This window comes from Oryzias latipes, chromosome 11 (assembly GCF_002234675.1).
Source record: "Oryzias latipes chromosome 11, ASM223467v1".
NCBI lineage: Eukaryota > Metazoa > Chordata > Actinopteri > Beloniformes > Adrianichthyidae > Oryzias > Oryzias latipes.
Window position 1 is genome coordinate 17,734,501 of NC_019869.2, and position 26,916 is coordinate 17,761,416.

The following is a 26,916-nucleotide window of genomic DNA, read 5'->3' on the forward strand; positions in this document are numbered from 1 at the left end:
GTCACTTCTGGCTCTAGAACTGTGGTGTTTCTATAATTTTTAGGGTAAAATCTCACCTGGTCTAAGTTCTATGGAGAAACAGCCAAACAAGAAATATAACAGTTAGAAAAACCAATCTGCTTAATGTTGCAGTTATCACTCATTTCAAAAGCATGTTAAGGTATTATTTAAACGTCCTAAAGTCCTAACAAAGACAGAAGGGATACATGTCCAAATCTTGCAGTAGTGAAGCATTTCTTTTAAATTTTTTATGTTTTGTCTGTTTTTAAGTCGTATTCTAATTAAAGATTAGTGGTTGTAATCAACTCATGATCAAATTTAAAAGTAAAAATAAAAAATACATTTGACAATCTTATTTACCAACAGGTTCTATTGTGTGGTATTTTGGCCGAAGCATGTTGCAGAGATTTCATGAAAGCATTGCATTCTGATTATAAAACATCTGGTCAATAAGTTAACTCAGCATAACTCTTTCAGTAGTGTAAAACAGAAAACTAGAACAACCAAGGTTTACTCACAACACTCGATGGGATTAGAGGAAGCCTGCAAAGACACCGTCCTGCCGGTGGCCTGGTGGATGTGGACTCTGAAAACCATCCGCACGCGCGTGTTCTTGCGTCCGATGTCTGTCTCGCCCTTCCTCAATTCTATGTCGGAATTACGCAGCTTCAGGATGCCAGCACAGTCGATTCTGTTAACAGACCCAAAATAAAGTGTCTACCAAAGTTGCTGTTGATTACTGATGCTTATTTTCTTTGACAACGTTGATTAAATCAGAATAGTTCTATATTTCAGCTAAAGATGAAGAGTCTTTTACACCTTAATCTGGTCTGCATTTGCTCCCTGATGAAATTCTGCCAGAAAGGAAGAAAAAAAAGTCTGAATTTCATCATAAATGTGTTAAACGTCCATATCTTTGATGCTTCTGATCTAAACTTCCAATACAAGCTTGGCAGAAACCACTTTCTCTGAGAGCTGCGATCTGACCTCTGATTTTATTTTAGACTTCAGCCTTTCCCAACGCTTTCTGGCTTTTCCATTGCTGTGTTACTTGATGCCGCATTCCTCAAAGCCTACTTAATGTCAACTTTTGCCCACATCTGAACACTCCCTCGCGTTCTTCTCTGCAGACTCCACAGTCTGCTTCACTGGGGAAGTAATCAGGTGGAGGTGCTGAGAACTCAATCTCTCCAGCTGTCTGCCTATGCAGACATATAATAAGCTGTCAATTCAATGCCAAAAAAATATTTAGATAATAGAAAAAAGCATCTTATCTTTTTATTTAAAAAAATGTTGATGCACATGTATGTCAGAACTATCCAATTCCATAACCCAGAGCAGAAACTGTATTCTGAGCTGAGGCGCTCAGAAAGCGGCGCTGAGTTTGTGTTACATCCATTAACTGAAAAATTGCTGAGCCAGCAAGATGCAACCGCCTACAGATCCCACCAAAATTGTTTTCTTAAAAAAGGAAAATGAGAGAGAGAAACCACTGCATGTACCCAGATGTCATCTTTTGAAAATGCACACATTTTTAAGAAAGCAAGTGAACCCGCAATTATAAAATATGTCAATGCTCATTGGAAAGAAAACATGTGGATGGTGGGGGTGCAACAAGTCGGCTAGTTTAAGAGTATAAGATGTGCATGATTTGTAAGGTAATTTTCTGTGTTTATTGCAAAAAATAAAGTCAATAGAATGGCAAAAACATAGACATAATTCACATGTTATTAGTATATTAATAATTAGTATATATATATATATATATATATATATATATATATATATATATATATATATATATATATATACTACTATATATATATACTAACTATATATATATATATATATATATACTAACTATAAATATACTATATAATTATTAGTATATATATAATTCTGATGAATCTGATGATTTCATATAGTAAAATATAAGAGTAACTCAAAGAAAATTAATAAATTCAAAGGAAAATGTTGCAATACTATGTTTACTAATTAATAGAAAATAGTTTGAAACACCTGTGAGACTGTAATGATCGTATTGTACTTCATACTTCAAGGGGTTCATTTTTTATAGTTTCCTTTCAATGTTCTGTATCCACTTGGAAGTAAAAGGTCGGGTGTATTTCTGCTTCTAAGGACTTCTATCTGTACAGTATTTTGATTAAAAGGTCTGGTATAACTCACACGGCCCGCATGTTGTTCTCTGGCAACAGCGGGATCTCCAGAACTTTGGTGTTGTTGTGCATGGCTTCGTGGCTAGACGTGGACACGGTCTTGCCTGTGATGCGGTGGACTTGGTAGAAGGCATGGGGTCTCAGCAGTCTGTCGTCAGCCGTGCCGATGAACAGCTGCAAAGTCAGAGGCTCACTTTCCATGTAGCCAAGGAGCTAAGAGATGAAAATGGAAGACATGTACGCTCACTTGGGTGCCTTTAAAAACAAAAGGCAGCTTTAGAACCTAAGTGCTTACAAGAACTTTTTCAATTTTTACTGGCAAAGATGTATGTACTATTTAGTTTCTGTTTAATCATAATCATTTGATCTCAAAGAACACCACAGCCAGCCAAATGTAAAAATGACCTACAGCAACCAGTGGTGTGATTTTGTAAGTATCCCTGATGACGTGACTGAGACGGTGTTTTAGAGAGTCAAGGTCCTGGGCACAGCCAATCAGGTGTTTCTGTCAGAGGTGCCCTCACTCTGATGTTTATCAGTCAGAGGTGCAGGCAGTACCAGAGAGAACTCGGTCTCTGGTAGGATGTGTCATGTTCTCCTGGACCACCAGACCTCCAGCAGCTGTTTCCAATCAGGTCTTTGCCTCGCCCCCTTTCCCTCTAATCACCGTCATTACCCTCACCTGTTCTGAATTGCATATATGGATTTCCTCTGCTCCTCTCTGCCAGTTTGCTGCAACATTCAAGCCTAGTTCTCCAATGTATGGTTGCCTTGCTGTTGCTGACTTTTTTCTTTTTCTTTTTTTTTTATGTGGAACTGCCTGCGCATTTACCATATTTTCTGACTGTTGTTGGATACCCTTTTGGCTTGTATCCTGCAAAGTTTTTGCTGCACATTCATCCAAACCCCTGGTTTGAGAACTCCAGAGACTGGATTCTTGATAAATTCACCACTTTTCTTTAAACTCTTTTCTGTCCCTGAGTCTCTGTTCTTTTAGATTGTTCATTCTAAATCATAACAGTTTGAATCCAAAGCTTCCCAAGATTTATCAGACTCTACTTCAATTTGGTGTCGTTTAAAAAAAATGCATAGTTTAAAAAAATTAAAATCTAAACTGGATTTTGCTGTCAAAAGCCACTTGTTACTTTCAAAATCACCTTCTGCGACAAGGCCAAAAAGTGACTGGATTTTGCTATTTCCAGCTCAACAATGTTTTGGCCAACCAAGCAGGACAAAATAACAGCTTTCTTTTTATCAGCACGCCAATGGGTCACGCCACAGGACCCCCCCCCATGGCACGCACACAAATGTCCATGAATACCGGTAACAATAGTGGGTTTTTTTTCTTTAGGAAACTGCTCCTTTTAAAGCAGACATTCAAGGAACTGCAACAGTTCAAACTTCTAGGTTTGTTGTAAGAAAAGTGAAGACCTGGGCTGCACGAGTCAATAAAAAACATGAAATGTTCAAATCAGCTATTCTACGGAAACAACCTGTGTCATAAAGGATGAAACAGTAAATGTAAGTGGAACATCCCTATGAATGCTCATCCACACGTTTACATAATACATTCCAAAGGATTTGTGAATTCTTCAAATTCTTTTTAACTTGGTTGTCTTTCAGAAGAAGTGTGAAGATGTGACTTAAAGAAGAAGGAAGGAAGGAATCCTGTCTTATGTATTTGTGTAACGGAAAGGGTTGCTGCTTAGGCGTGATGTTTCCTCGGGCTGCAGTAGCTTGCTCAAAAACCAACTCCGCAAATGTACTTTTGAGCTTTGAACAAGTGAGCAACAAAACTTGGACATATTTTGATGAATTATCTTAGTGAATCAGATGGCTGGTTTGTGGCCGCACATATTTTTGCTAACAATAATCAATTTGTAAAGATGTTTGTCCTGTTACAACACCAGTGCAGTTTGTTTTTGTTGATTAAATAATTTTTTGTCATTTGAATCCCATGATTTTTCATCCAATTTACAACTTGTAACATTAGTAGGGTATGAATTTTCCCCCTTTTATATGTGTGCCACATTATCTTTAGTTCTTTCATAGACAGTTTAGTCATTTTATTGATTACTTTATAAAAAAATGCTAATTAAAAACCACGGATAGCTTGAGTTTTAGAGCATAAGGGTCACTGGAAGTTCACCGCACACATCACAATCCTCTGAGTGGACACACAACACTACAGAGAGGCGTTCCTGGGTCTGCTGCTGGCAGAAGCAAGGGTGGGGTCGATGCAGCCAGCAGCAATGGCACCAAAGAAATACCTAACAACCCACCTAACTATGTGGATTCTGGACATGGACACATAGCACACCCTCTGGCCAGTTACTTCCAAGCACAAGTAACAATGGGGGGTTTGATCCAAAATATGAGACAACGTTTTTCATCCAGACCAGAAACTCCTGCACACCTAACACTTGTTATGACAAAGTCTCTGGGCTGCCTTGTGTGAGGCTCCCTCCAACATCTCCAGCAGAGCCTCCAGGAACGTGTGTGGTTTACTGCTACTGCCTCCGCTGGGCGCAATGATGTCAGCCGTGCACACAGTTTTCCCAAACAAAGGAAAGTCTGTGTGGTTGGGGCTGTAGCTGGCAGAAAATTTGGGGAGGTGGGGGTGGGGGATGGATTAAGGTTTTTAAAAAATGCACACTGCTTCAGCTGAGGTAAAGCCAGACCCCTTCATTAAATCATTATTTTCATCTCAACATCTGAAATGTGAGCAGAGCACAGAAATGAGGAAGGCGCTGGCTTTCAAGGTCCACGGTTTGTTTCAGTTTCTCAACATGCTGGTGATTCATTTCAGCAATTTTTTTTAGCACTATTCATTTCATTCCCATTAGAGATATTAAAATTTATTTACACACTATCAAATGGTTTTTGCAAACAAACAAAAGAGAGTGTTAAACTTAAAGACAATTTTCCTGTTTTTTTTTATTTGATCCACTATTAACTTGCAGTAAAATGTGAGTTATAGAAACTTTCTCTTGCTCAGACGTTCAAGCTCTGCAGACCTAACTTCTGAGAGCTGAAATTCCTGTTCCAGCTGGCTTTTCAAACAAAAAGGAGATGGACTGTGTCGGCCTGGCAAAAGGATAAAAGAGGATCAAGACTCTTTGTGAACCCAAAACCGTTTCTGTAACCTAATTGGAGAATTCGTCTTTTAACTTAGTCAGACTACATAATAAACTATTAAAAGGTCAAACTGGCCTTGGGGGCTTTCATTTTAAAAAGAAAAACAATTAGAATGGGTCAACAGCAATTAGCTAACTGATCCTGGTTGAGTTTCGTCAAGGTATGAACAACATCTTAAATGAAAATTGTTTTTTAAATGTTCTTGTGGCCTTTTTCTCATGATGGAGGACATATAACAAAAAATTAAGATTAAAACTGCATTTCTAAATATTTCTTTATTCAAATTGCTGTATTTCAGGAGCAGATGAAGAAATGCTGTTGGAAAAAGCTTTTAGCAGTGACATAGGTGCTGCAGTCGGCAGGCCACAAGCACCGCATAGATCCACATAGATCCACGTACGTCTTTGTTTTCCTCATCGGTGCTGGCATTTGAATCCAAACTGGATCAACTTGACAGATCCAATGTTGGTTGCCGTTTTTGTTGCACCGCTAATGTTGGGTTCGGGTTGTGAGGGGCTGTAAGCTAGTGGAAGAGAGTGCAAACAAAGGGATGATGGGAAATGAGAGAAGGCTTTCTCCACGCAAACAGTCCCGTCCACAGCTCAGAGGGGAATTTCTAATGAAATGCCGCTCTGCAGGAACTATGTCCAAGAAAACGACAGTGACTTTTTGATTTTTGCTAAAAATGGCATAATCATGATAAAAAAAACACTTTTGAAATAGATCAAAAGATGATCAAAGTGGGTCTTTAAACCCTTTTTGAGAAAGTCATCCTCTCACTGACAGCTTCTTCACTGTGGCCTCTTTATTTATTTAGGACCTGAGGTAATGTTTCTGAGAGGAAATGACAAAAACATCTGTAGTTATCCAGGTTTTCCCTCCCTCACACTTGACCAGCAGAGGTGCTGCGGTTAAAGCTCCCGACTAAGCTCTTACTGTCCGTGCTACGTTACTTTGCAACTGTCTGCCCGGGGTTTGCAATGGAAATGTCTGAGTCACCGCCGTCTGACCAGGACCTGGCGGTGTGGCTCCATGTGTCTCACAGCATATCTGTGAGGCTCTATTCAGAAATTCTGCATCACCGAAGAACAGATCAGCCAGACGCTTAGTGGGGAAAGAGTGGAAGCGAAAAGTGGTGAAGTTCTGAACAGAGGGTCAAACTGAGCCTGATAGTTTTTGCACATGTTAGTTTTCACACTAACAGGAAAGATCTGGTTTCTCAGCATGCGGTTCATATCCACAAGGAGGCCATGAGAGATTTGCATGTTCTTTTTTTTTGTTGATTTATTTTTAAAGGATCTTCAGGATCATCTATTTGTGAAAAAAAAAACCACAAACAAACATATGTGATGATTTCAAAAGGAAACAAAAGGTATCATTAAATCCAAGTAGAAGCAAAATCTTACCTGGACAACTGGGTGCCCCCCAGCCAGAGCCTTTACTGCCCCCCTGCTGCCTTCCGTCTCATAATGAGCTCGATGATGAGGCTTGGGCTGCACTTCGATCTGCAGGCTGTAAGGCCCTGAGGTACACGGCAACTGCCAATCCAGAGCTGGCAGAGACGAGCTGAAGGAAAAGAACAATTCCAACATGTAAATATTGACTTTACTTTCATTTTAGAGGCAAGTATCAGGGCAGAATGTTCACAATGGATGGCATATGCTTATGTTTGCAGCTCAATGGCTTTTAAAGCTACCTAGAGCAATTTGAATACCTTATGATAATAATAAGTTGTGTTTTTATTTGCTTTTGGAACTCTTTTGCAAGCAGGTAAAGGCTTTTCTTTTATATCCATCCTTTGGTTACCTTAGATACTGCTTTGGTTTTCCCCAGGAGAATGGGTGCTGTGGCATATCCATCAGCCCTGTACAGATGTCCTCTTTCTTCAGATGCTGGCAAACTGCAGGGTTTTCATCTTTACAGAGCGCCTCCGAACTTGGTTCATCACATCCAGGCTCCACTTTGAGGCTGACGGTGGAGCTGTGCTCCTGGCTGGTTTTTCGGGCCTTCATGGGGATTCCCTCGCCGAGGTCGCTCATTCCATCTGTGGTCAGGGCATTGATGGCTGCCAGGATGGCAGAGTTGGTGTACTGGTTGGTGTTTGGCATCCAACTGTCCTCTGTAACACTGAGGCGGGGGGACGTGTGGAGGGAGGGCCCCGGGGAGTGGTTGGGTGAGTATGGAAAATGCCGGTGCGATGTGTGACAGCCGGTGAAACTGTACTTCCTCTTTGCGCCGTAAGGTGAAACGGGCCTTGAGCTCCGCTGCCCCATCCAGCTGTCCTCTATTAAACTCGTACGAGGTGATGTGGAGGGGGTGTGCCGAGGGGAGCCGCCAGAGGACATACATACAGCAGGGAGAGTAAGGGTGGATCCCTTAGGGGACACGGAGGGCGATTGCCATGGGGAGTTCTGGGGAGAGTTGTCAATGTTGTAGGAGAAGCCTGACTCGTAGGAAGCATCTGAGAGCCCACTGCGAGACGAGATGCTGCTGGAAGGACTCAGGCAGCTGGGATCCCGGTAACCATCTATGCTGGGGAGGGTTAGTGTCACAATGGAGTTGACTCTCTTGGCAACCGAGAGGTTGCTCTCCTCCGTGTCATCCTCAGGAAACTGACTGTAGGCTGTGATCTCAATACGAGGGCTCTCCAGGGTCGGGGCACCATTGGGTCGGACGCCTGAGGATGAGTAGAAACCGGCTGCTCCCATTTCTTCTTGGGAGTCATAACTGGGAGAGTCAGTGGCGGACACAGATAGAATGGGGCTGGACTGCAGGCTGTGGAACTGGGAAGGGAGACAAGGGCTACCCAGTGGGAGGGAAAGGCTGACATTTGGCGCGCAGCCATATGCATCTGGAAAGCACACAGAGTGAGTTTGTTACTATAAATTCAAACACATGTTCACTCAGTGAGATGGAGGAGAGGTTTGTGCAGAGCTGCTGCAAAAGTGTTGCCATTCTTGGGTTTGAGCATCTCCAAAAGTAAGCAGCTTAAAACTCTTTCACCATGGTGGGAACCGAAGACTCATTTCACTCTATGCAAAATATGTCCTTAAGCTGTTCCATTGAAAAAAAGTACTTCACAGAAATAAACGCAGTAGGGACAAAATGTTTTTTGTTGGCCTAAATGTTAGCTGTGCCCACCCCGTGGACGCTGACAGTTGCGTGTCAGCGCTTGTGCTGGTACATGTGAAGCCCTGGCTGTCTGTGGTGACGGCTGAGGTCACAATTAGTGCCAGAGGAAGAGCGTGCTTCCACAGTTCACATATCCTGGCAACTGTGACTACACTGAGATGGAGACGGCCGCTGCAGACGGATGGAGGGAACCGCCACAGCTTCTGTCTGCTGTAATTTGGAGACAATTAGGGCTCAAATATAAAGGGTATGACATCAGTGAAGCCCTGCATGACTTTTCCAAATAAAAGAAAATGATGCCTGTGATAAATAATTGACTAAAATTAGCTGCGGTGAACTAGCTGACATCCCAAAAAGACGCCCAAAGGGGACAACTCAATACAGATCTCTGAATCACTTGCAGTGTTACCAGCATGCAGACCATTAGCACACATTCAATTGAAACTATTTTGGGCACAAGCTGAAGTTAAAACAGAACCACACCCTCCCTGGTCAAGTCAGCAGTGAAGCATTTCTAAACATCAAAACAGTAGCCCAAAAGTCTTTCAGACAGTAGGGAAGCAGGGTTCACGGTAAAAAGAACTGTAAATTTGAAAACATTTCATTCACGGTTTGAAAAGCCAACACCAAATGATAAGTTATAAAGTTCAGGTCCACAAAAAAACTACAAAAACAAAAAGAAATGAACAGACTTTAGAGTAACTTTCACATAGAAAAACATAAACTCACCCTCTTCTGCTGATTTCATTTTCCTCCTGAGCAAAGAAACGTTCAGACTGTGGGTCAAACTGCAAACTGGAAAAATTCCTTCCCATATATTTCTCAGTTATTGCGCAGGATTGCTCTCCTCCACAGATATTTGGATGGATATTTACAACACTAAAGACACAAAAAATTATTATTTACATAAGAGATTTAAAAAAAAAAAAAAAAAAAAAAGAAAGAAAGAAAAGAAGAACGTGGAGACGGACTTCTGCGGAGACGGTGTTGCGCGCAAACGTGTTCCCTGCCTGTACCGGGGGATCCTGGCGCTGCTGTGCGCTCTGACGCATTGCTCCGGCGCGCTGACGACTTCTGCGCTTTTAAAGCCGGGGATCACCTCGGCGGCGACGCGCCGCCTTCTGCGCCATGACGCGCCCGTGAGTTCGACGGGTCTAGAGGGGATCTGGTGCCTTCAGCATAGCTGGGATAAAGAAGAAGGGTGGAAGCCTGAAGAGAAGGACCCTCGAGGGGTGGAGGATGGACTTGCAGGAGGATGAAAAGGTCAATTTCTATTCTCTAATGAAATTTTTGCCTAAAAACGGCCTGTACTCTGTGTTGAAGTATGTTCTATGATCTAAACTTCTTAAGTGTAGAGAAAAAAACTGAAATAATAAAAAAAAAAAACAAATCCTGGGCAAATCCCCCCAACGACTCACAGCACCAGACCAGTCACCGCCCACCCATCCTCCAACCCCCCTCTGCCTCACCCTGAATCAGGTTAGGATGGAGTTAAGGAGAACAAAGGCCAGGAAGGCAACAGGCCCTGACAGCATCACCTCCAGGCTCCTCAGGGAGTGTGTAGACCAGCTCTGTGTGGTGATGCTGTTCATATTTAATATGAGCCTCAGACTGGAGAAGGTACCAGTCCTCTGGAGGACTTCCTGCCTGGTTCCGGTTCCAAAGGTACCTCGTCCTACGGAACCGAACCACTTCAGACCTGTCGCCTTGACTTCCCACCTGATGAAGGCTATGGAGAGGATCATCCTCACCCATCTCTGCACTCAGGTGAGCTCAGCACTGGGCCCGCTGCAGTTTGCATATCGACCAGGCATCGGGGTGGATGACGCCATCATCTACCTGCAGCATCGGGCCCTGTCTCACCTGGAGGCCCCTGGGAGCACTGTGAGAGTCATGTTTTTTGATTTCTCCAGTGCTTTCAACACAATTCAGCCATCACTGCTGAGGAGGAAGCTGGAGGTTGCAGGTGTGGACCAACATCTGGTTGCTTGGACCATCAACTACCTCACAGACAGGCCACAGTTTGTGAGGCTGCGCGACTGTGTGTCTGATGTGGTGGTCTGCAGCACGGGGGCACCTCAAGGGACTGTGCTCTCCCCATTCCTGTTTACCCTGTACACATCAGACTTCACCTACGACTCCCACCACTGTCACCTGCAGAAGTTCTCAGATGACAGTGCCATTGTGGGCTGTGTATCAGGGGGGGATGAGCAGGAGTACAAGGGGGTCATCACTGACTTTGTTAGCTGGTGTGAAGTTAACCACCTGCTGCTTAACACCAGCAAGACAAAGGAGCTGATACTGAACTTCAAGAGGTCCTCACCATCACAGTCACCGGTGAACATCCAGGGTTCAGACATTGAGGTCGTGGACACATTTAAATATCTGGGTGTTCACCTGAACAACAGACTGGACTGGTCCAACAACACGGATGCTCTGTACAGGAGGGGCCAGAGTCGCCTTCACCTGCTGAGGAGACTGAGGTCCTTTGGCGTGTGCAGACAGCTGCTGAGGACCTTTTACGACACTGTGGTGGCCTCAGTGGTCCTTTATGGAGTTGTGTGCTGGGCGGGGGGCAGTGCAGGCAGAGACTTGAAGAGGCTTAACAAACTGGTTAGGAAGGCCGGCTCTGTCCTGGGCTGCACACTTGAGTCCATCGAGGAGGTGGCGGACAGGAGGATGTTGGCTAAGCTGACATCCATCATGGATAACCCCTCCCACCCCCTGCACAAAACTGTAGAGGCGCTGACCAGCTCCTTCAGCACAAGACTGTTGCACCCTCAGTGTAAGAAGGAGCGCTACCGCAGGTCATTCCTCCCCACAGCCATCAGACTGTACAACACCGTGTCAAAGTGACGCTCCACGGTCCCAGGGGTGTTTTTCTGTTTAGTCGTTGATTCATTTACTTTTGTTGTAGTTGTTGTTTTTCAATTTTAAATTGTTTTTTGTTCCTGAACAGTTGTTTGTTTTTGTTTTTGGTGTGAACTTCATTAGTTATTTCTGTATTTTGAAAAAATTTGTAATGTTTTTTTACAGTTTACATGTTTTGCAGACCGCATGTATTTTACACTTTTGCAGCTGTATTTATTTAATATTTATTTCTTTCCTAAATAAGAATCTCATTTTTGATAATTTTTCATAATAATTTTAGTAATATTTTTAATTATCTAATATAAATGTAATTTGTGATGTCCTTTATAGATGTTATATTATATAGATTATTTCTGAATGTCGTGTTGCTGCCACAGAAATGAAATTTCCCCATTGTGGGATTAATAAAGTCATCTATCTAAATCCTGGGGTGCTGATCATTTTAGCCATATCTGTATACAAAGAGTTTATTTTAAAGTAGGAATGGGATTTTCTTATAATTTATGTCTGAATTCAGATAGTTTTACATATTAAAGATTCAAAATAGGAACGTTTCCCCCAGCCCACATTCATTGTTGCCGTCTTTAGGCTAAAATGAGCAAATTTTATACTAGCAATAAAATGTGTTTGAACATTTTATACTTTGTTTAATAAGGAGTAGATCCATAATTTAAGCCAATCACTGCATTCTGTTTGTACTTTAATTTTTCTTAGTTTTCCAGTTGTATTAGTCCTGTATCACATGCTTACATTACAGAAAAGAGCATGACCATGGATAAGGCATGATGGGAAATCTACACATTCTGCAGTGATTCACACTTTGTGCAGGTTTATAAAAGAACACAAGTGCAAAAGAATATGAGCGCTTATGATGTTTATTGTGCATACTGTAGGGAGTCACAGAAATCCATTTTATACACCGCATATGAAAACAACAGCCTTTCTAGTTCAGTGCTGAAAACAGACATGGATGTTTATCATTTACAACATGTACAACCGACCGCTATTAGACGCTGTTATAATGAAAGAAACAAAGCATAGCCAGACCTGGAGCTTTCTTAAAGCAGCAGAGGAAACAAAACAGAGAAGAAATAAATCACCTAAACAAGATGCATTATTTCAGTTATCATTAAAAATACATTAGTAAATAGCATTAGTGTGGTAAATAAGACAAGGGAGGTGTAAGTACATTTAAGGACTTTCATAAATTAGACAGTATTCTGTTGTCTGTTCCTTCTTCAATCAGACAAAATAGATTCTTTAACTACTTTACAAATAAACGGACTGGATCCTTTCAGATGAAATGTTCACGTTGACTGTGGCACAAACCCCCTGCTGTGCTGACGGCTTTCCAGCTTTCTTGCCGTTCCAATTGAATGCTATAAGGTGGAAAGGGGGCGGGGCTAAAATGGAGTGTTCAACCACCGAATGTGGGACTTCAGCTCACTTGCACGCCCACCAGATAAGGAGGGCAAGGACGAGGAGGATAAGGGAGCAGACCATGGCAAAGATGCACATCTTCTTTCGAGACTTTTGCTGAGGAGCGGAAAACACAGAAAGGTGAGCTGGAACCTGCGCTCTATGGCGGCTGTGGGAGGGGCGGGTGCAGGCTCACCTGATAGTGTACCGCTCTCTGTAGCTGGTCCCTTCCTCGCTCTACGTGAACCTCAGCGCTCTCCACATTCGCTTCTATGCTGTCTGAAAGGCGGAACATACACCGTCATCAACTGGAAAGTAGCAACAACCCTTAATATGCCAGGATTACAACTTCTGTTTTTTTTAGAGGAATATTATTTTTCAGTACTGATACTATTTATTTCAGAAAGTTACTTAACCATTTGTTGGTTAAGTAACCATGTGTTGACGTTCTTTCTATTGTTTTGGATGAGGACGTTTGTTCACCCTTTCAAGCAGAAGTTACCTGGCACAGAAAAATCTTCAGTTACAAGATATTTCTTTAAGCTTCTGGCATCAACCACTGCAACAGTTTGGCCAACGTTTTTTTTTTTTTTACCCTAGTTTGGACAAAACGTCCTTCTGCTTTCCCTCTTCCTAAAACTCAAACATCATCCAATCAGTGATGGATGTATAACACCTACCTTTTCCAGTTTCTTATATTGTTTCAGTGGTTTTTGGAATTTTGTTTTTCTAATTTCTAAAATGCAAGTTTTTTGGGTTCTTTTTTTTATTGTCGTTGTGATCTTTTCATATGTTTTTGCATTGAGGGGTTTGTTGATGTAATTTGCACTTCAGGGCCACCGTAGATGGGAATGACCACAACAAATCTTGCTTACCAACCATCTCTCCTTGGTCGTGAATCATTACCGCCAAGTCCTTAAAGATCTGGTTTACATCCATGATGTCGGACTGAAATAAACAGACAAAACACAAGAGTCAGCTGAAGAACGGGCCCCCGTTTCCCCATGAAACACAAAAACTTGACTGGGAGCCTATTTTATTAGAGATGTCGGATCCGCCCACCTACTGATTACGGTACCAGAGAAGCAGCAAGAGCAGAAAATGATTTAAAGGAAGCAGGAAGTCGGTAGTTGGAGACTGGCTTTGAGTGAAAGTGTGCAGAAATCAGACTCACCTCCAGCTGTCGGATGTTGGTTTCTCTTTCTCTGATCAGCTCCAGGTCCTCCTCTGTGATGGCAACATCTTCAGTTTGGATCGTCATCTGACCCACGTCCTCCTGGCTTTAGACAAACAGGTTGGACACGGGGGGGAGAATAAGACTTACAGTAAAAGGTGGAATTGATCACATGAATCATGAGATTGATAGCAACAATAGTTGCCCAGCAGTAAAAATGTTATAAAAATCTCTTTTTTCAGTTTGTGGTAAAATCGCAAGTGTTTTTTAGACGGCACCACTTTTACTGTCCTGGGGTTTTTAAACCAAATCTAAAAAGCGGTGCAAAAGGTTTTCTGTCAAAACAAATCAGTAATGATTGATAATGATCCTAATCGAGACATTTGGAAATCTATTTGAGCTAAGAGAAACTAAAAACTGTAAACATGGCAGTGCAGCCAACAAACAGACATGTCAACATTGTTAATATAGAGAATGAAACCTGACGGTTTGTGCAACAATCATGCAATATCAATGTAGTCTAATTTCAATTTAAAACGATGCATATTTTCAAAGAGACTCGATCCAGAACTAGTTCCTAAATGGACTCAGCTCAAAGAAACAAATGCATGTGTATTTATTTTAGTGAAGTTCTCAACAGAGCACATAGAGCTGGATTTCCTAAAGAAAACATCTGCAAATTTGACAGCATGGGTAAAACCATGTTGCACTACTACTATCCACGTACTATCCAGACATACTGTGAAATATTAGACATTAGATCCGTTAATCCTTTAGGTAAAGATTCATTTTCTGGCAGAACAAAACAAAGAATTGGAAGTTTGTGTGAACAGATAAATGAACCAGGGCTGCAGTGGTTGTTTTCCATCTATATTTAGTACATCTGTATGTTATGCATTACAAAAATGAACACACAAGAGGCTGACGGTACTGCTGTAAGGATGAAGTCAAGGTGACCTGAGTGATTCTTTTGTTCTTGTTAAAATATTCAGGAATGTTAGAGGTTCTCGTTTTATGGACTACAATTCCAAATTCAGTCATTGTGGGGATTTTTTTGTAGGTGCAGTGGTGCAATAAACCCCACTTTCACTTTTTACTTGGGAGCTGAGGTAGAGGCTCATACATATCTTGGTGTTAACCTGGAAATTCAACAGTAATGATTTTCAAGCAGATTGAGGTTCATTTCATGTTTGTAGCTAAATGTTTCATATCTTCTGAGCGTCGTCTGGTGCAGAGTAGCCGACTTAAAGAGGCTAAACTAACTAATATAGAGAGCTGGGAGTCTTTTGTAGGCTTTACTCTAGAGCTAAATGTTTAATAAGGAGTCTGTTGGATGAAAACTATTAAGCAAATTCTTTAAGGGAGAAACTCAACAACAACAGTGTCTTCAGATCTCTAAAGAATGTTAGAAAACCATTTAGTACATCTTCTACTTCAGGATCCATAAAGTCTTGTTTTAAACAAATTATCAAATTCTTTCTCGTACATTTTTAGATATAAACAATCATTTTAATGGTCTCTTCCACTAATAACTCGATTTCTATTGGATTAAATGACATTTTGCAACATTCTCTTTCTTCTTTCAAACTCTAACGCAGCAAATCCTCATCACAGCACCAACGTTTTCATTCATCCAATCATATCTAGTCTTTTTATTTCATGGATGAGTGGAGGTGATGGAAGAATTTCAACATTTGGATGTGTTCCTGTAGGAAAAACTGGACTGGATTTGTTACAGTAAATCAGATCCTTTGTGCAACAGTTTTATTTATGTCACATAAAGGAATAAAAAGGTTTCCTGACAGAACATTTATTTAAAGAAATGGTGTTCTGACATTGAAAACTTCAGAAAGATGAACTTGTTTTCTGACGTCTGAAATGATTAAGTCATCATGTAGATTTTGGGTATAGAAGTGTCCTTCTACAGGTAAACCCTGAGAGAAGGAAAGTCACTTACTTATCAAAAGAAACCAGCTTTTCATCCCGAAAACCATCTTCATTCTGGAAACAGAACACAAAGACTCCAGTTAAGTCAGCAGGTTGAAGAAACAACATCCCTTAAGAAACACGGGTGGTTTTATGTCATTTAGACTGTTCCTACAAACAAAACCATTGTCTTCACCCCAAACTGCTAAATCACAGCATGTCTAAACTTTTCATTTCATTTGTGGATGTTAAAATTTTTACAGCTCTGATAAAACAAGATTTTTCTACCTTTCATGACTTCAAATAGTCACAATAATACACAACTGGATTTGGATTAGATGAATCATCAGATAAGTTATGGGACTTTTCAAAATAGGACAATTAAAATCCTAAGTAGGAGAAAAAATGCTGATGATTAACAGGTAAAAGGAAAAATAAGGAATATTGTGGTTGTTTTCCACACTTTTCCTGGTGTTGTGTGAATCCATTCCTGAGTCTCACTCACTGAGAGGCGGGATCCCGCTCTGGCTCTGGCTATGGACTCCCGCTCTTTCTCGGCTGCGTGTCGCTGAACCGCCTGGAAGTTGTTGAGCGCCGCAGAGAAATCACTCATGAGCCGGTCTCTCTGAATCTTCTGCTGCCTCTGGACAGAGCAGAGCACCCAAAGCACATTAGGAGACACTTTTTAAAAAAGCATTTAGATAACGGTTAAGATTTTAAAGTTCAATCCTGACAATCACTTTCCAACATTCAAGCAGCAACATTGTAACTTAACTCCTATTTTTTCCTAAAGATTTTCAGGAAAAATCCCTGCTTCCTCTGTATCGTTTATACATAAACTCGGCTTTCATCTCCTGCTTAAAATTTACAAAACAAAAAATTAGCAAATCTCAACTACAAGAATCGCCTTCTTTTACTAATATCTGATCACTTCAGAGGTCACAACAGCAAACCATCTCCCTCCAGTTAAACCTTTCTGCTGCAAAAATACTTTGAAGTACTGCTGCACACCGTGTTTGGAATACTGCAGTCAGGGGAGACAGTTTTGGTAAAAACTCAGGATTTGGTCTTCATGCAGACGTTTCAACAAACTCCCACTTACCTGTTCAGAGGGGGATAGAGGCGCAGGGACAGAGCCTAGTTCTTTAAGGTGTTTGTTGGTTTCCTTCGCAAGCTGGTTAGTGTAGTGCTGGATCTGCTGCCTGCAGAGAAAACTGTGCATCAATAAAAACAGGACTGAACATCAGCCACAAGAAGAAGCTGCTTCCCAGATTCAGGCTATTACAGTCCCAGCCATTCTGCTCCACACTAAAGCACACTCAATGTGTAATGCACTACTGTTAATGCATCTGTAAATTGCTTTTATTGTCAATTCAATTCAAATAAAGCTTGAAATTTTTAATTTTCTTAGTATTTTTTTTTAAATCAAATAATAGAGCTTTTCTACCAGCTCTGAAATAAATCAAAATTTTAAAATTCTTTGCAAAGTGAAAACACGCCATCAAAAAGTGTGACACATTCATTTAGTCGCAGAAGACAAAAGAGATTATTGAAGTTTACTCCACAACCACCAGCAACAGTCATTTAACCTCTTCCTGGTCTCACAGCATCACTTAAATGTGCAAAGCAGGAGGACTCCTGGGTCAGTAGATGTAGGTTTTGTAGCTGAAACCAAATTTTGTCACCAAAAAGCCTGAATTATAACAATTTTAAAGGTTTTACTTCTCAATACATATGATTAACAACAGTGTGTGCAAGAAATGCATGTAAAGCAAACTGGCTGTGTTAGTTTTTTTTTTCATATTGTCTTAAACATAAGTCAGGGTGCCTTATTGAATAATTGCATCAGTGTTGGTCTCATATTCAGCCTCATTAGGAGGTTATTACCAACAAAGATAACACTGATATTTGCATCAGATGTTAACCAGCTAGAAAACCTCCATCTGCCTGTGTTTTCATTAAAACTGGTAGAAAAAAATGAAACAAGAAATGATGACATACAGACGATCGTGAAGTTCACTGGAGTCTTGCCTTGTCCCTTGCTGGTTCACCATGGTCTTAATCTGTGCGGCTGTCAGGAAAACAGAAACAATCTTAATCTCCAAAACCTTTACTCAGGGATCATCTGTGTGCACAGATATCAAACAACAACACAGAAAAAAACACAAAAACCAATCCAAACCGCAGAAGCAAACGAGCTAAGAAATAGTTTAGTGTCCATTCTTGTATAGACAGCAGAAAATGCAACTTAATTTGTGAGTTTTGTACCAAAGAATGTAAGCACTTATTTACTGTACACATCTCAAAAAGGAAGCAAACCTGAACATTTAGAATAGTGTATTTTCCTGAAGCACTTGTGATGAATTAGCCATGTGATTGCTTAACCTGGATCTCCCCCCCTGAACAGGCCTGAGTTAAGCAGCAGATCATCACGATTCTTGTAAGCATTCTCACATGACTTCTTCCTGAGCCAGTGACTAACAATGAGTCTCAGCTCCCAGCAATGGAGGACTCACTGTTCTGTGTGATCTTCTGGATGTTGGAGCTGCATGTCTGAATAAGGGAGCCAAAGTCCCTCGGGACAGGGCGGAACTCCGCTTTACCGTAGGACATGTTTGAGGCGGAAGGCTTGGCTTTGATGTTGAGCTAAAACTGTGCATGCAAAAAAAGAAAAGGAAATTTGAAAAAGGCCACAAACTGTTATTTAACATGAATAATTCAATCTAAAACTCCAAATGTAGGTCGGAGGGAGAATGCAATCACGCTTCAAAACTTACTAAAACGCACAGACTAAAAAGCTGACATTTATTAAAATCATCACACAAAATTATAATACAGACTAGTAAAGTATATACAGAACTGTTAGGATTTCGCTGCTTTTTTTTTTTGACATGACGCACACCATAAGACCCGTACGCTTATTTAACTAACCAGCAGATGTTGACTTATAGACAAACATGAAGCCGCAACGTTAACATATTGATAGTATAACCACAACAATGTTACCAGAGCGACGTTCTGCTAACGGAATTTTACATCACAGAGTGACATTCCCAACAACACGTAGCGGAACGATGCTAACGTGTTAGCTAAACGTGCTAACTTCTAAGCGTTAGATTATAAACGATGAAATCGTTGCGTTGCATATTTAAAATAGCGTTTAATCGACATTTGAAACTACGAAACAAGGTAACTGACGTTTATTTTATACTTGCATATGATTCAGCTGAAGAAACAAATTCTCGCCCTTCGATCAGGGCTTGGTTCCGGATTCAGCTGAGATCACCGAGCCCTACTTCCTCTGACAACCAATCAGGTCACGCATTTGAAACCAAACCACCAATCAAAACGCTGTAGCGTGCCCGGGTCCAGTGAGCCACCAATCAAAACTGAGCATTCGACTTCCTGGTATGTGACATTTCGGTATGACGTTGTTTTTTGTTGTTTTGTTTTTTTTAAATGCTCATACAGACCAAGTAAGGGTGAACAAACGTTATAAATGCGCATATAGAAAAAAAAGAAATTCCCGGGTCCAGATTTTTCATATAGAAAAGAACATCAGATAAGGAAAAAAAGGGAATATTTAAAACTTTGAGTGACAACCAACTGTGAATATCAGTCCAAAATATTTTTGCAACTGTAAAAGAGATGTTCTACGTTTCAGTTTCAGATGAACAGAATATGCGTGGTTCTGATTGAAATTTGAATCTTTTATGTAAAAAATCTCCAACAGGGTAAATTTTAGATATTATTTTAAAATGCGTTTCTTTCATTTTAGGTGGAAGTGGGTACTTTGTGTATAAAGAAAAAGATTTGTCCATTAGGGTGGTTTCTAAGTCGCGTTCATTGTTTATGCTAAAGTTGCAGAAAATTATTTGTTTAAAGGTTAGAGTTTATTGTTGCCTTTTTTATCTTTTAGGGGAATATCATTAACTTTTCCATTAATTCTGGAAATTGTGGTTTGATTGCATTGTATTGTAATATGTTATGAATAAGATTAAGTAAAGGTATGGTAATTGCTTAACAGACTTTGCTATAACAGTTACTAGAATCCTTAATTTTGTATTTAGTTACAAACCCATTGTATGATAACAGCATTCCATCAGTACGCATCAAGTCATAGACAAAACACACACCATTATTCAGAAATAAACAAGGATTTATTGTTTACAGTTATAAATCTGCCGCCACCAGTGTGTGAATGGGTCTGTGTTTGTAAACCGCTTTGGGCCTTGTAGGTAGAAAAGCGCTATATACTGTAAGTGTACGCCATTTACACCATAACTGCGGGGTTGAAGATGCTGCAAGGGAAAACATACATGGAGTGCCATTATCAAGTGGCTGGAATAATATACAGAAACACGTGTGCAGAATATGAACTGGAAACCTCAAAGTCAAAAAGAGAAACACCTCTGAAGGTGATAGAGAATGAAAGGGCAAAGATCCTGTGGGACTTCCAGATACTGACTGACAGGATGGTAATGGCGAACCAACCAGACATTGTAGTGGTGGATAAAGAACAGAGGAAAGCCGTTGTGGTGGATGTGGCAGTGCCAAGTGATGGGAACATCAGGAAGAAGGAACATGAGAAACTGGAGAAATACCAGAGACTCAGAGAAGAACTGGAGAAAGCCTGGAAAGTGAAGGTGACAGTGGTGCCTGTGGTAATAGACCTTTTTCACACTTCCGCATTTTTCGACCGGAAATACGTCAATGACGTGTAAAACAACTTCCTGTTAGCGTAGCAGCAGATATGAAGAATGGCAGAGTCGAAGAGTTGCAGTCTCTGTTGCGTTCCAGGCTGTTCGTCTTCCTACCAAAAACAGCCTTACTTTTCATTTCATTATTTTCCTGTGGATCCAAACCTGAAACCCAAATGGATATAGGCGATGCGAAGAGATGAAGGGCATAGTTTTAATGTAAACACAGGTAGCACCCTCTGCTGCCGGCACTTACTAACTTCGCTCCGGATGGGGTGCGGCTGCGTCGTTCGTCGCCTGAAGAGTGGTGTCGTCCGGAGTATTTTCCCTTGGAAAAACTTTACTGCTCCTTTGAGAAGGGAGTCAGTATATGACAGAACCTCAAACGTCAGTCTATGCAGCTATGCTGTGAAGATACTAGCATACGGTGGCTAAGCTAAGGCAGTAAAGATGGATCAGGACTACGTGACACAGGTAAGGTTGTTCATAATGTGTTTGGTTAACGTTAGTCAACTATGTGTACCGTTATTGGATAAATGCATTTCTACCTGAAAAAATTAATATTTATAATAAAAGATGTTCATGCTCTCACCTATTTTAATTACATGTATTTAATCACTTTTGAGCATTTTGTCATTTTGTAATTTCCTTAACAAAAATAAATTAAATGTATTTGTAATTAAATACTTAACATACTTTTCAAAACATGATTACTGTGTTGTGTTGAAAGGTAGCATAAATATATTAAGACTGATTTTTAATTTCTTTATCTTCACATGTGCTCTGGATGAGGCTTTGGATTACATCCATGACTTAGAAGCCAAGTTCCTTTGCTGGACCCAGGAGACGATGTCATGGCGGACAAAAGTTCCTCGTTCAAGACCTCCTTACTGACATTGGATCTAAGATCATCATTCCACCTTTTAAGCTTTCAGCTCAATTCAGCAAGGAGGAAAATGAACAAATCCAAGCCATCACCCGCCTCAGAATTATGGTGGAAAGAGTGATCAGTAGGATAAAGTCCTTCCACATCAGGGACTCTCCCGTGCCGCTCACACTGATGGGCGGTGTGAATCAGATCTGGCTTAACCGCCGTGTTTTGGCAAATTATCAAGGACTTTTTTGTTTTGAAGAGTGAATTAATGTTTGGTATGTAAATAATGTATAATGTTCAAATAGTATGGAAAAATTTAGTGTTTCCACATATTCTTAAAATCTAATTAAATATAAATGTTATATTCGTAATATTTTTCTGTTGAAATGTGACTGACTACACAAAAAATTAGATGAACAAATAAAACAATTTTGGTCAAAATTGTGCCTCATTTAATTTTTTGGTATGCAAATAACATCAAACATTTACAATAAAAAATAACATTACAGATCAACAGTAAGACAGAAGGCTGAACTGATTGTTAAAGACAAGATAAGTGTAATTTAAGGTATGCATTCATGCATTTGCCACAATATATATCCAAGTTCTCTTTCATTCCATCTCAGAAACCCATCCAACACAGCCATGAGAGGTTGGGGCTGCACCTGGCATAATCTGCTTCCAGATGCCATCAGATATGGATCTGGCTGTGGTCCTACACAAGAGAAACACAACACACAAAAGTTAGACATAAACTGTCAACCAGGACAAAACTGAAGTTTTAATCATCGGTTCTGAAGACAAGAGAGAGATGATTTTACCACATCTTCATAATTTTAAACCTTCTCCATGTGTGAGAAACCTGGGCGTACTTTTTGACTCTGAGCTAAATTTTATCCCACACATTAAAAATGTCGTTAAGACAGGATTTTATCATCTCAAAAACATTGCCAGAGTCGCCCGTTCCTCTCTCTTGCCAGCACAGAGGTACTAATGCATGCTTTTATTTTCAGTCGTTTAGATTATTGTAATGCCCTTCTCTCTGGTTTACCCAAAAAGTCTCTTTCAAACTTACAACTTCTACAGAACTCAGCCGCACGAGTTCTGACGAGGACCAGAGGGCGGGAACACATTACACCGGTTTTAAAATCGCTGCATTGGCTCCCTGTGCGTTTCAGGATTGATTTTAAAGTTCTTTTAATGGTTTATAAATGTTTTTATGGTCTTGGGCCTTCTTATTTAAATGATATTCTTTTAAAATATGAGCCCTCGGGGCCCTGAGGTCCTCCGGTGCTGGCCTCTTAGTTGTTCCCAAGGTGAGGACCAAAACTTATGGTGAGGCTTCGTTCTGCCATTATGGTCCTGGCCTGTGGAACGGCCTTCCGGAGAACCTCAGGGCCGCAGAGACAGTAGAGGTTTGTAAGAAGAGGCTCAAGACTCACCTTTTTAATTTAGCTTTTAGTTGATTTTAACTGCTAATTTATTCTATTAGTTTTAATATATGCTATTTTATGTATTTATTTTAATTTTATGCATCTTATTCTCAATTTTATGTATTTTTTTTTCTTCTTTTTTATGTTTTTAATTTTAGCATCTTATGATTTTAGCCCCAGTGTTTCTTGAGGGGATCTTTTCCTCCAGGGATTGCCGGCTTGGTCAGCGGTTGTTGCTGCAGTTGTTGCCCTTGCTGGGGCGGCTGGGGTCTAATTTTACAGCTTTTGGGTGTGAGGGGGACCCCGGTGTTGTCCCGGTCTGGGTGGGCGCTGTGGCGATGTTCCGGTGGCCGGGCTGGCTCCTGGTATGAAAGGATTCCCAGATACTGTTTCCTCACAACAGAGCCAAGCCATGCTTGTTTGTTTGTTTATTTATTTATTTATTTATTTATTTATTCTTTTACAGTTACATAGTCATATTTCATTGTACGTGGGAGCCATGGGTCATGTGCTTTAATGGAGGGGAGTGGGAAGGGTGAAGGGTGGGTTGGGGTTTTTATTGTAATGTTGTGTGTTTACTGTTTTTAGTGTTAAAGCGCTTCGAGCTGCAATAAAGTGCATGAGAAGCGCTATTTTATAAATAAAGTTTGATTTGATTTGATAAGTGCATAACTACATTTCAATTTAATTCATTATATCTGCTGTAACCATAATTTGGTTAGTCATAAGATTAGAAAAAAAAAAAACTTAACTTGCTCACAAAGCAACAAAAAGTGAATCACCTGTAAATGCCTTGTACAGTGTGGACCTCTGACCGTCCCTGCCAACTGTTTTGGGCTTTTGCACCATCAGCTCACTAACCGGTTCAGGATGGATTCCCTTATAAGTAAAAGGCAAAAAGCAATTACAGTCTGTAGTCACTACTTGGGGTGTTTTTATAATAATTTAGAGTTGTTCTGGATACACATCCGTTCTTAAAAAATAATGACAATATGATCACAAACCCACCTGTGCTCTTGGTCTGTGCCATCTTTGCAAGCCACTCGTGCAGGCCGGGGGGGTGGAGCAGCCTGCAGACCCAGCTGTGAATAATGTGCGCTCTGGAACAGGATGGCAACTATGTGATTGCAAAATCCTTTAGCAGCCACACAACTGCAGAAGAAAGCTTTCAGGTTGGCACATTCTGCATCCAGTGATATCTAGACACAATAAATTAAATAGGTTGAAATTAAGACATACTTATGTTGCTACATCAATGTAAAATGAAACTATAACTTTCAGTAGGGTGACCAGATTTGAGTTTGTAAAAAACAGGAGTGAAGTGAGTTTGTGAGATATTTCATCGAGAGTAATTGGTGTTCAGAGCTGCATAAATGAAGCAAATATAATTACATTTCATCTATGTTCAATGTTATTTTATTATATAAGTATCAAAAGAGAGGACATGTCCAGGAAAAGAGGACTTCTGCTCACCATACTTTCAGAAAAATAATACTAGTAAGTGAAGAAAGTGCCGCAACCGCAGCAAAAAGAATGAAGACGCATTTGGGCAACTTAACATTTCTTATTTACAGCTTCACCAAATTTTTGGGTGTTATGTTAATCTCATGCCTTTTCACTTAAACATACACACAGCATATTCACTGCGATGTGTTATGCCTTATATTACAAATTAATAACACCAGGATTTACAGTTGACGTAAACAAAGAGTTAGCGGTGATGCGGCTATGGCTAAAGCTAGCTGAAGCTTACCTTGGTAATGGTGGATAAACTCTTCGTGGACGAATTTATATCCCTTGTCCAATTTGTTTCCTTTAGTGGACGAATGCATCTTCACACTATTCATCACATCGGTGCTGGTGAACTTCGGAACACAACTCAGGCTCTTCGAAAACACTCTAGGCTCTGCCATTCCTCCGCAAGCGAAGCACAAACCGGAACTAGGTTTACACGTTGATGACGTACTTCCGGTTTTTGCGAAAAAGGTCTATAGGAGCACTTGGGGCAGTAACCCCGAATGCTCCAATTATACATATAAATATATAATATATTTATATATATAACTTGAAATTGATCTAAGACATCAATCCTAAAGCTGAGCAGGAAAATAACAACTAAAGTCTCAACTTACAAACATATGGGATTTGAAAACAGTAATATAAATATTAAAAAAAAGAACCATTATTAGTTCACAAATTAAAAAGGAAAAACAGTTTATCTGTCATTTTCGTGACTGGACATTTAAGCAATATGATGGTGACGTTTCTGGAGATTTAACACATCTAGTTGTCATACCTAATATAGCCACTAGATGGGGCACACCTGAGTGAGTGATGCACAGAGGGCTCTAGGCCTTGTGCTGTCTATGGGGTCAAGATGACCATTGACGTGTTCTCCCTACCATGACAAAGGTGGATAAAGGTGGAGAGGATTTCATGTAATCCATGGACACCAATGAAGATCACAAATCATTGAAGAAAGAAGGTTCAGCGCACTGTCTAGTGGGTCTAGATGACTCAACTCCCAACGTTAAAGTGCCTAAGATAGCACAAGGGCTAGATCTGCTGATAAGTGAAGCGCATATTTGTGATTAAATGTTAGTTTAGAGGCTTCCTAAAGAAAGAAAAAAAGATTTGTTTAAAGTCTACAGAAAATAGTAAGTTGGTTCAATAAAAGGTTAATGTACTGCTAATAAGGTAAAACAGGCACTAAAAAATTGTACATTTTGTATTTAAAATCACAATAACAGTGGGTTCATTTTTATTTAGGCCAATCATCCTTCATTTTCCATTATTGAATAAATGCAAGGGGTTCTTGACAGTAATGACAAACATATGTTTGTAACTAAACAAAAACTAAACTAAACTCGTTGATGCGTAGAAATAAACTAAATAATCTACTTTTTTTGCCTTTTTTAACGCTGATATTTAAGTTATTTTGATGATACAGTAGCTTTATAGAGAAATACTGCTTTTTATATTCTCAACAATGTTAAAAATTACATTACATTTCTGATTTTAGACATTACCTTTTTATGAGTGCCTCATATTTTCTGATACCTGTCAGAAAGTAGTTAGATAACAAAAAACAAAACTAGCCAGAGTCCATGCGTAAAAGAAGCAGAACAGCAGCCCTTTAGGACTGCGAATGGACACATATGTCTTAAGTCTTTGTCAGAGGTGGTTTTATCTTTTTGTTAAATCCTTGCAGCTCCAGTGCATATTCCCAGACTCAGCACAAAGTTTTGATCCCCGTTGGCCACGGGATCAAAACGGCACACACTGGTGGCGGCTGACACCCGTCCGTCATAGGAAACTCCAGACTCCGGTGGCATCAGGCATGTCAGGGTGACGATTGAGTGGGCACGGTCGGGTGGCCCCAAAGTCCAAATGGGCCCTTCCGTGATGCAGCAAGCAGCATCCAAAACAGAGGTGACAAAGACCAATGAATGAGTTTTGTAAAAGTAAACATTTGTCGAGACACTTGTGAAAATCTAGAAGGTTTATAAAAAGCAACAATGCCAAGTTTGCTTTGCACTCAGTATTTTTAAAGAATGCAACTGTGCAGCCTGGAACAGGGACAAAAACTCACACTCTTACCTAATTTAGACACAAAATGTAAACATGTAAAGCCTCACTCAGTTGCTTAAATGTTAAACAAATAAACTTAAACATCTTTATTTTGGATGTAAAAAAACAATATAATGATATAATTGCAGCCCAGAAAAGAGTAAAAAAGCTATGCTAAAAACCAAAAAGGTTATACATTTAAAGAATTGATCAAAGATAAAATCACAATCACTTTCACAAGAGAAGATAGAATGTCTGTATATAAATATTTATATATATGTTTATATCTATATAGTTATAGATATAGATATCTAAACATATAGGTTTCTGACTTTTGGGTGAGAGTGTACACATGCCTTAGAGGATTTCGGTTACTATCGATACTGTTTACAATTTGTTGCAAACAGTGAAAGCAAATGAATACACAACTCAACAGCATGCAAAGTTAGCAAAATTGCTGCCCAAACAGAATCCAAGAGGCTATCTTGTCAGACTCACAGAC

At 40.2% G+C, this 26,916-nt stretch overlaps 2 protein-coding genes across 5 annotated transcripts in view; both read right to left on the reverse strand.

The window, feature by feature from the left end:
* The window catches only part of LOC101161493 (nuclear factor of activated T-cells, cytoplasmic 1), a 32,294-nt gene extending 22,321 nt beyond the window's left edge, over positions 1 to 9,973 (reverse strand). Inside the window, exons 1-6 of one of the 2 annotated variants that reach the window (XM_004074292.4) lie at positions 9,419 to 9,973; positions 9,177 to 9,326; positions 7,122 to 8,166; positions 6,722 to 6,881; positions 2,188 to 2,390; positions 519 to 691 (exon numbers count right to left, since the gene is read on the reverse strand). In XM_004074292.4, coding sequence (XP_004074340.1) covers positions 519 to 691; positions 2,188 to 2,390; positions 6,722 to 6,881; positions 7,122 to 8,166; positions 9,177 to 9,195 — 1,600 coding nt within the window. In that variant the 5' untranslated portion in view covers positions 9,196 to 9,326; positions 9,419 to 9,973. Of the gene's footprint in view, positions 1 to 518; positions 692 to 2,187; positions 2,391 to 6,721; positions 6,882 to 7,121; positions 8,167 to 9,176; positions 9,389 to 9,418 lie in introns of those variants that run through there. The other variant, XM_023960161.1, reaches the window with a different exon arrangement.
* Positions 9,974 to 12,175: 2,202 nt separating this feature from the next.
* stx12 (syntaxin 12) lies at positions 12,176 to 19,168 on the reverse strand. 3 transcript variants are annotated; one of them, XM_011481053.3, is made up of 10 exons: positions 19,053 to 19,168; positions 18,354 to 18,489; positions 17,839 to 17,908; positions 16,940 to 17,039; positions 16,343 to 16,480; positions 15,869 to 15,912; positions 13,912 to 14,017; positions 13,613 to 13,685; positions 12,934 to 13,016; positions 12,176 to 12,854 (listed from the first exon to the last, which is right to left on the reverse strand). In XM_011481053.3, the coding sequence occupies exons 2-10, from the start codon at positions 18,448 to 18,450 to the stop codon at positions 12,762 to 12,764; spliced, it is 804 nt and encodes a 267-aa protein (XP_011479355.1). In that variant the 5' UTR covers positions 18,451 to 18,489; positions 19,053 to 19,168; the 3' UTR covers positions 12,176 to 12,761. The 3 variants fall into 3 exon arrangements, with proteins under 3 accessions (XP_011479355.1, XP_004074141.1, XP_011479356.1); XM_004074093.4 differs by having other exon boundaries at positions 19,036 to 19,157; XM_011481054.3 differs by having other exon boundaries at positions 19,049 to 19,116.
* Between the last annotated feature and the right edge of the window lie 7,748 nt (positions 19,169 to 26,916).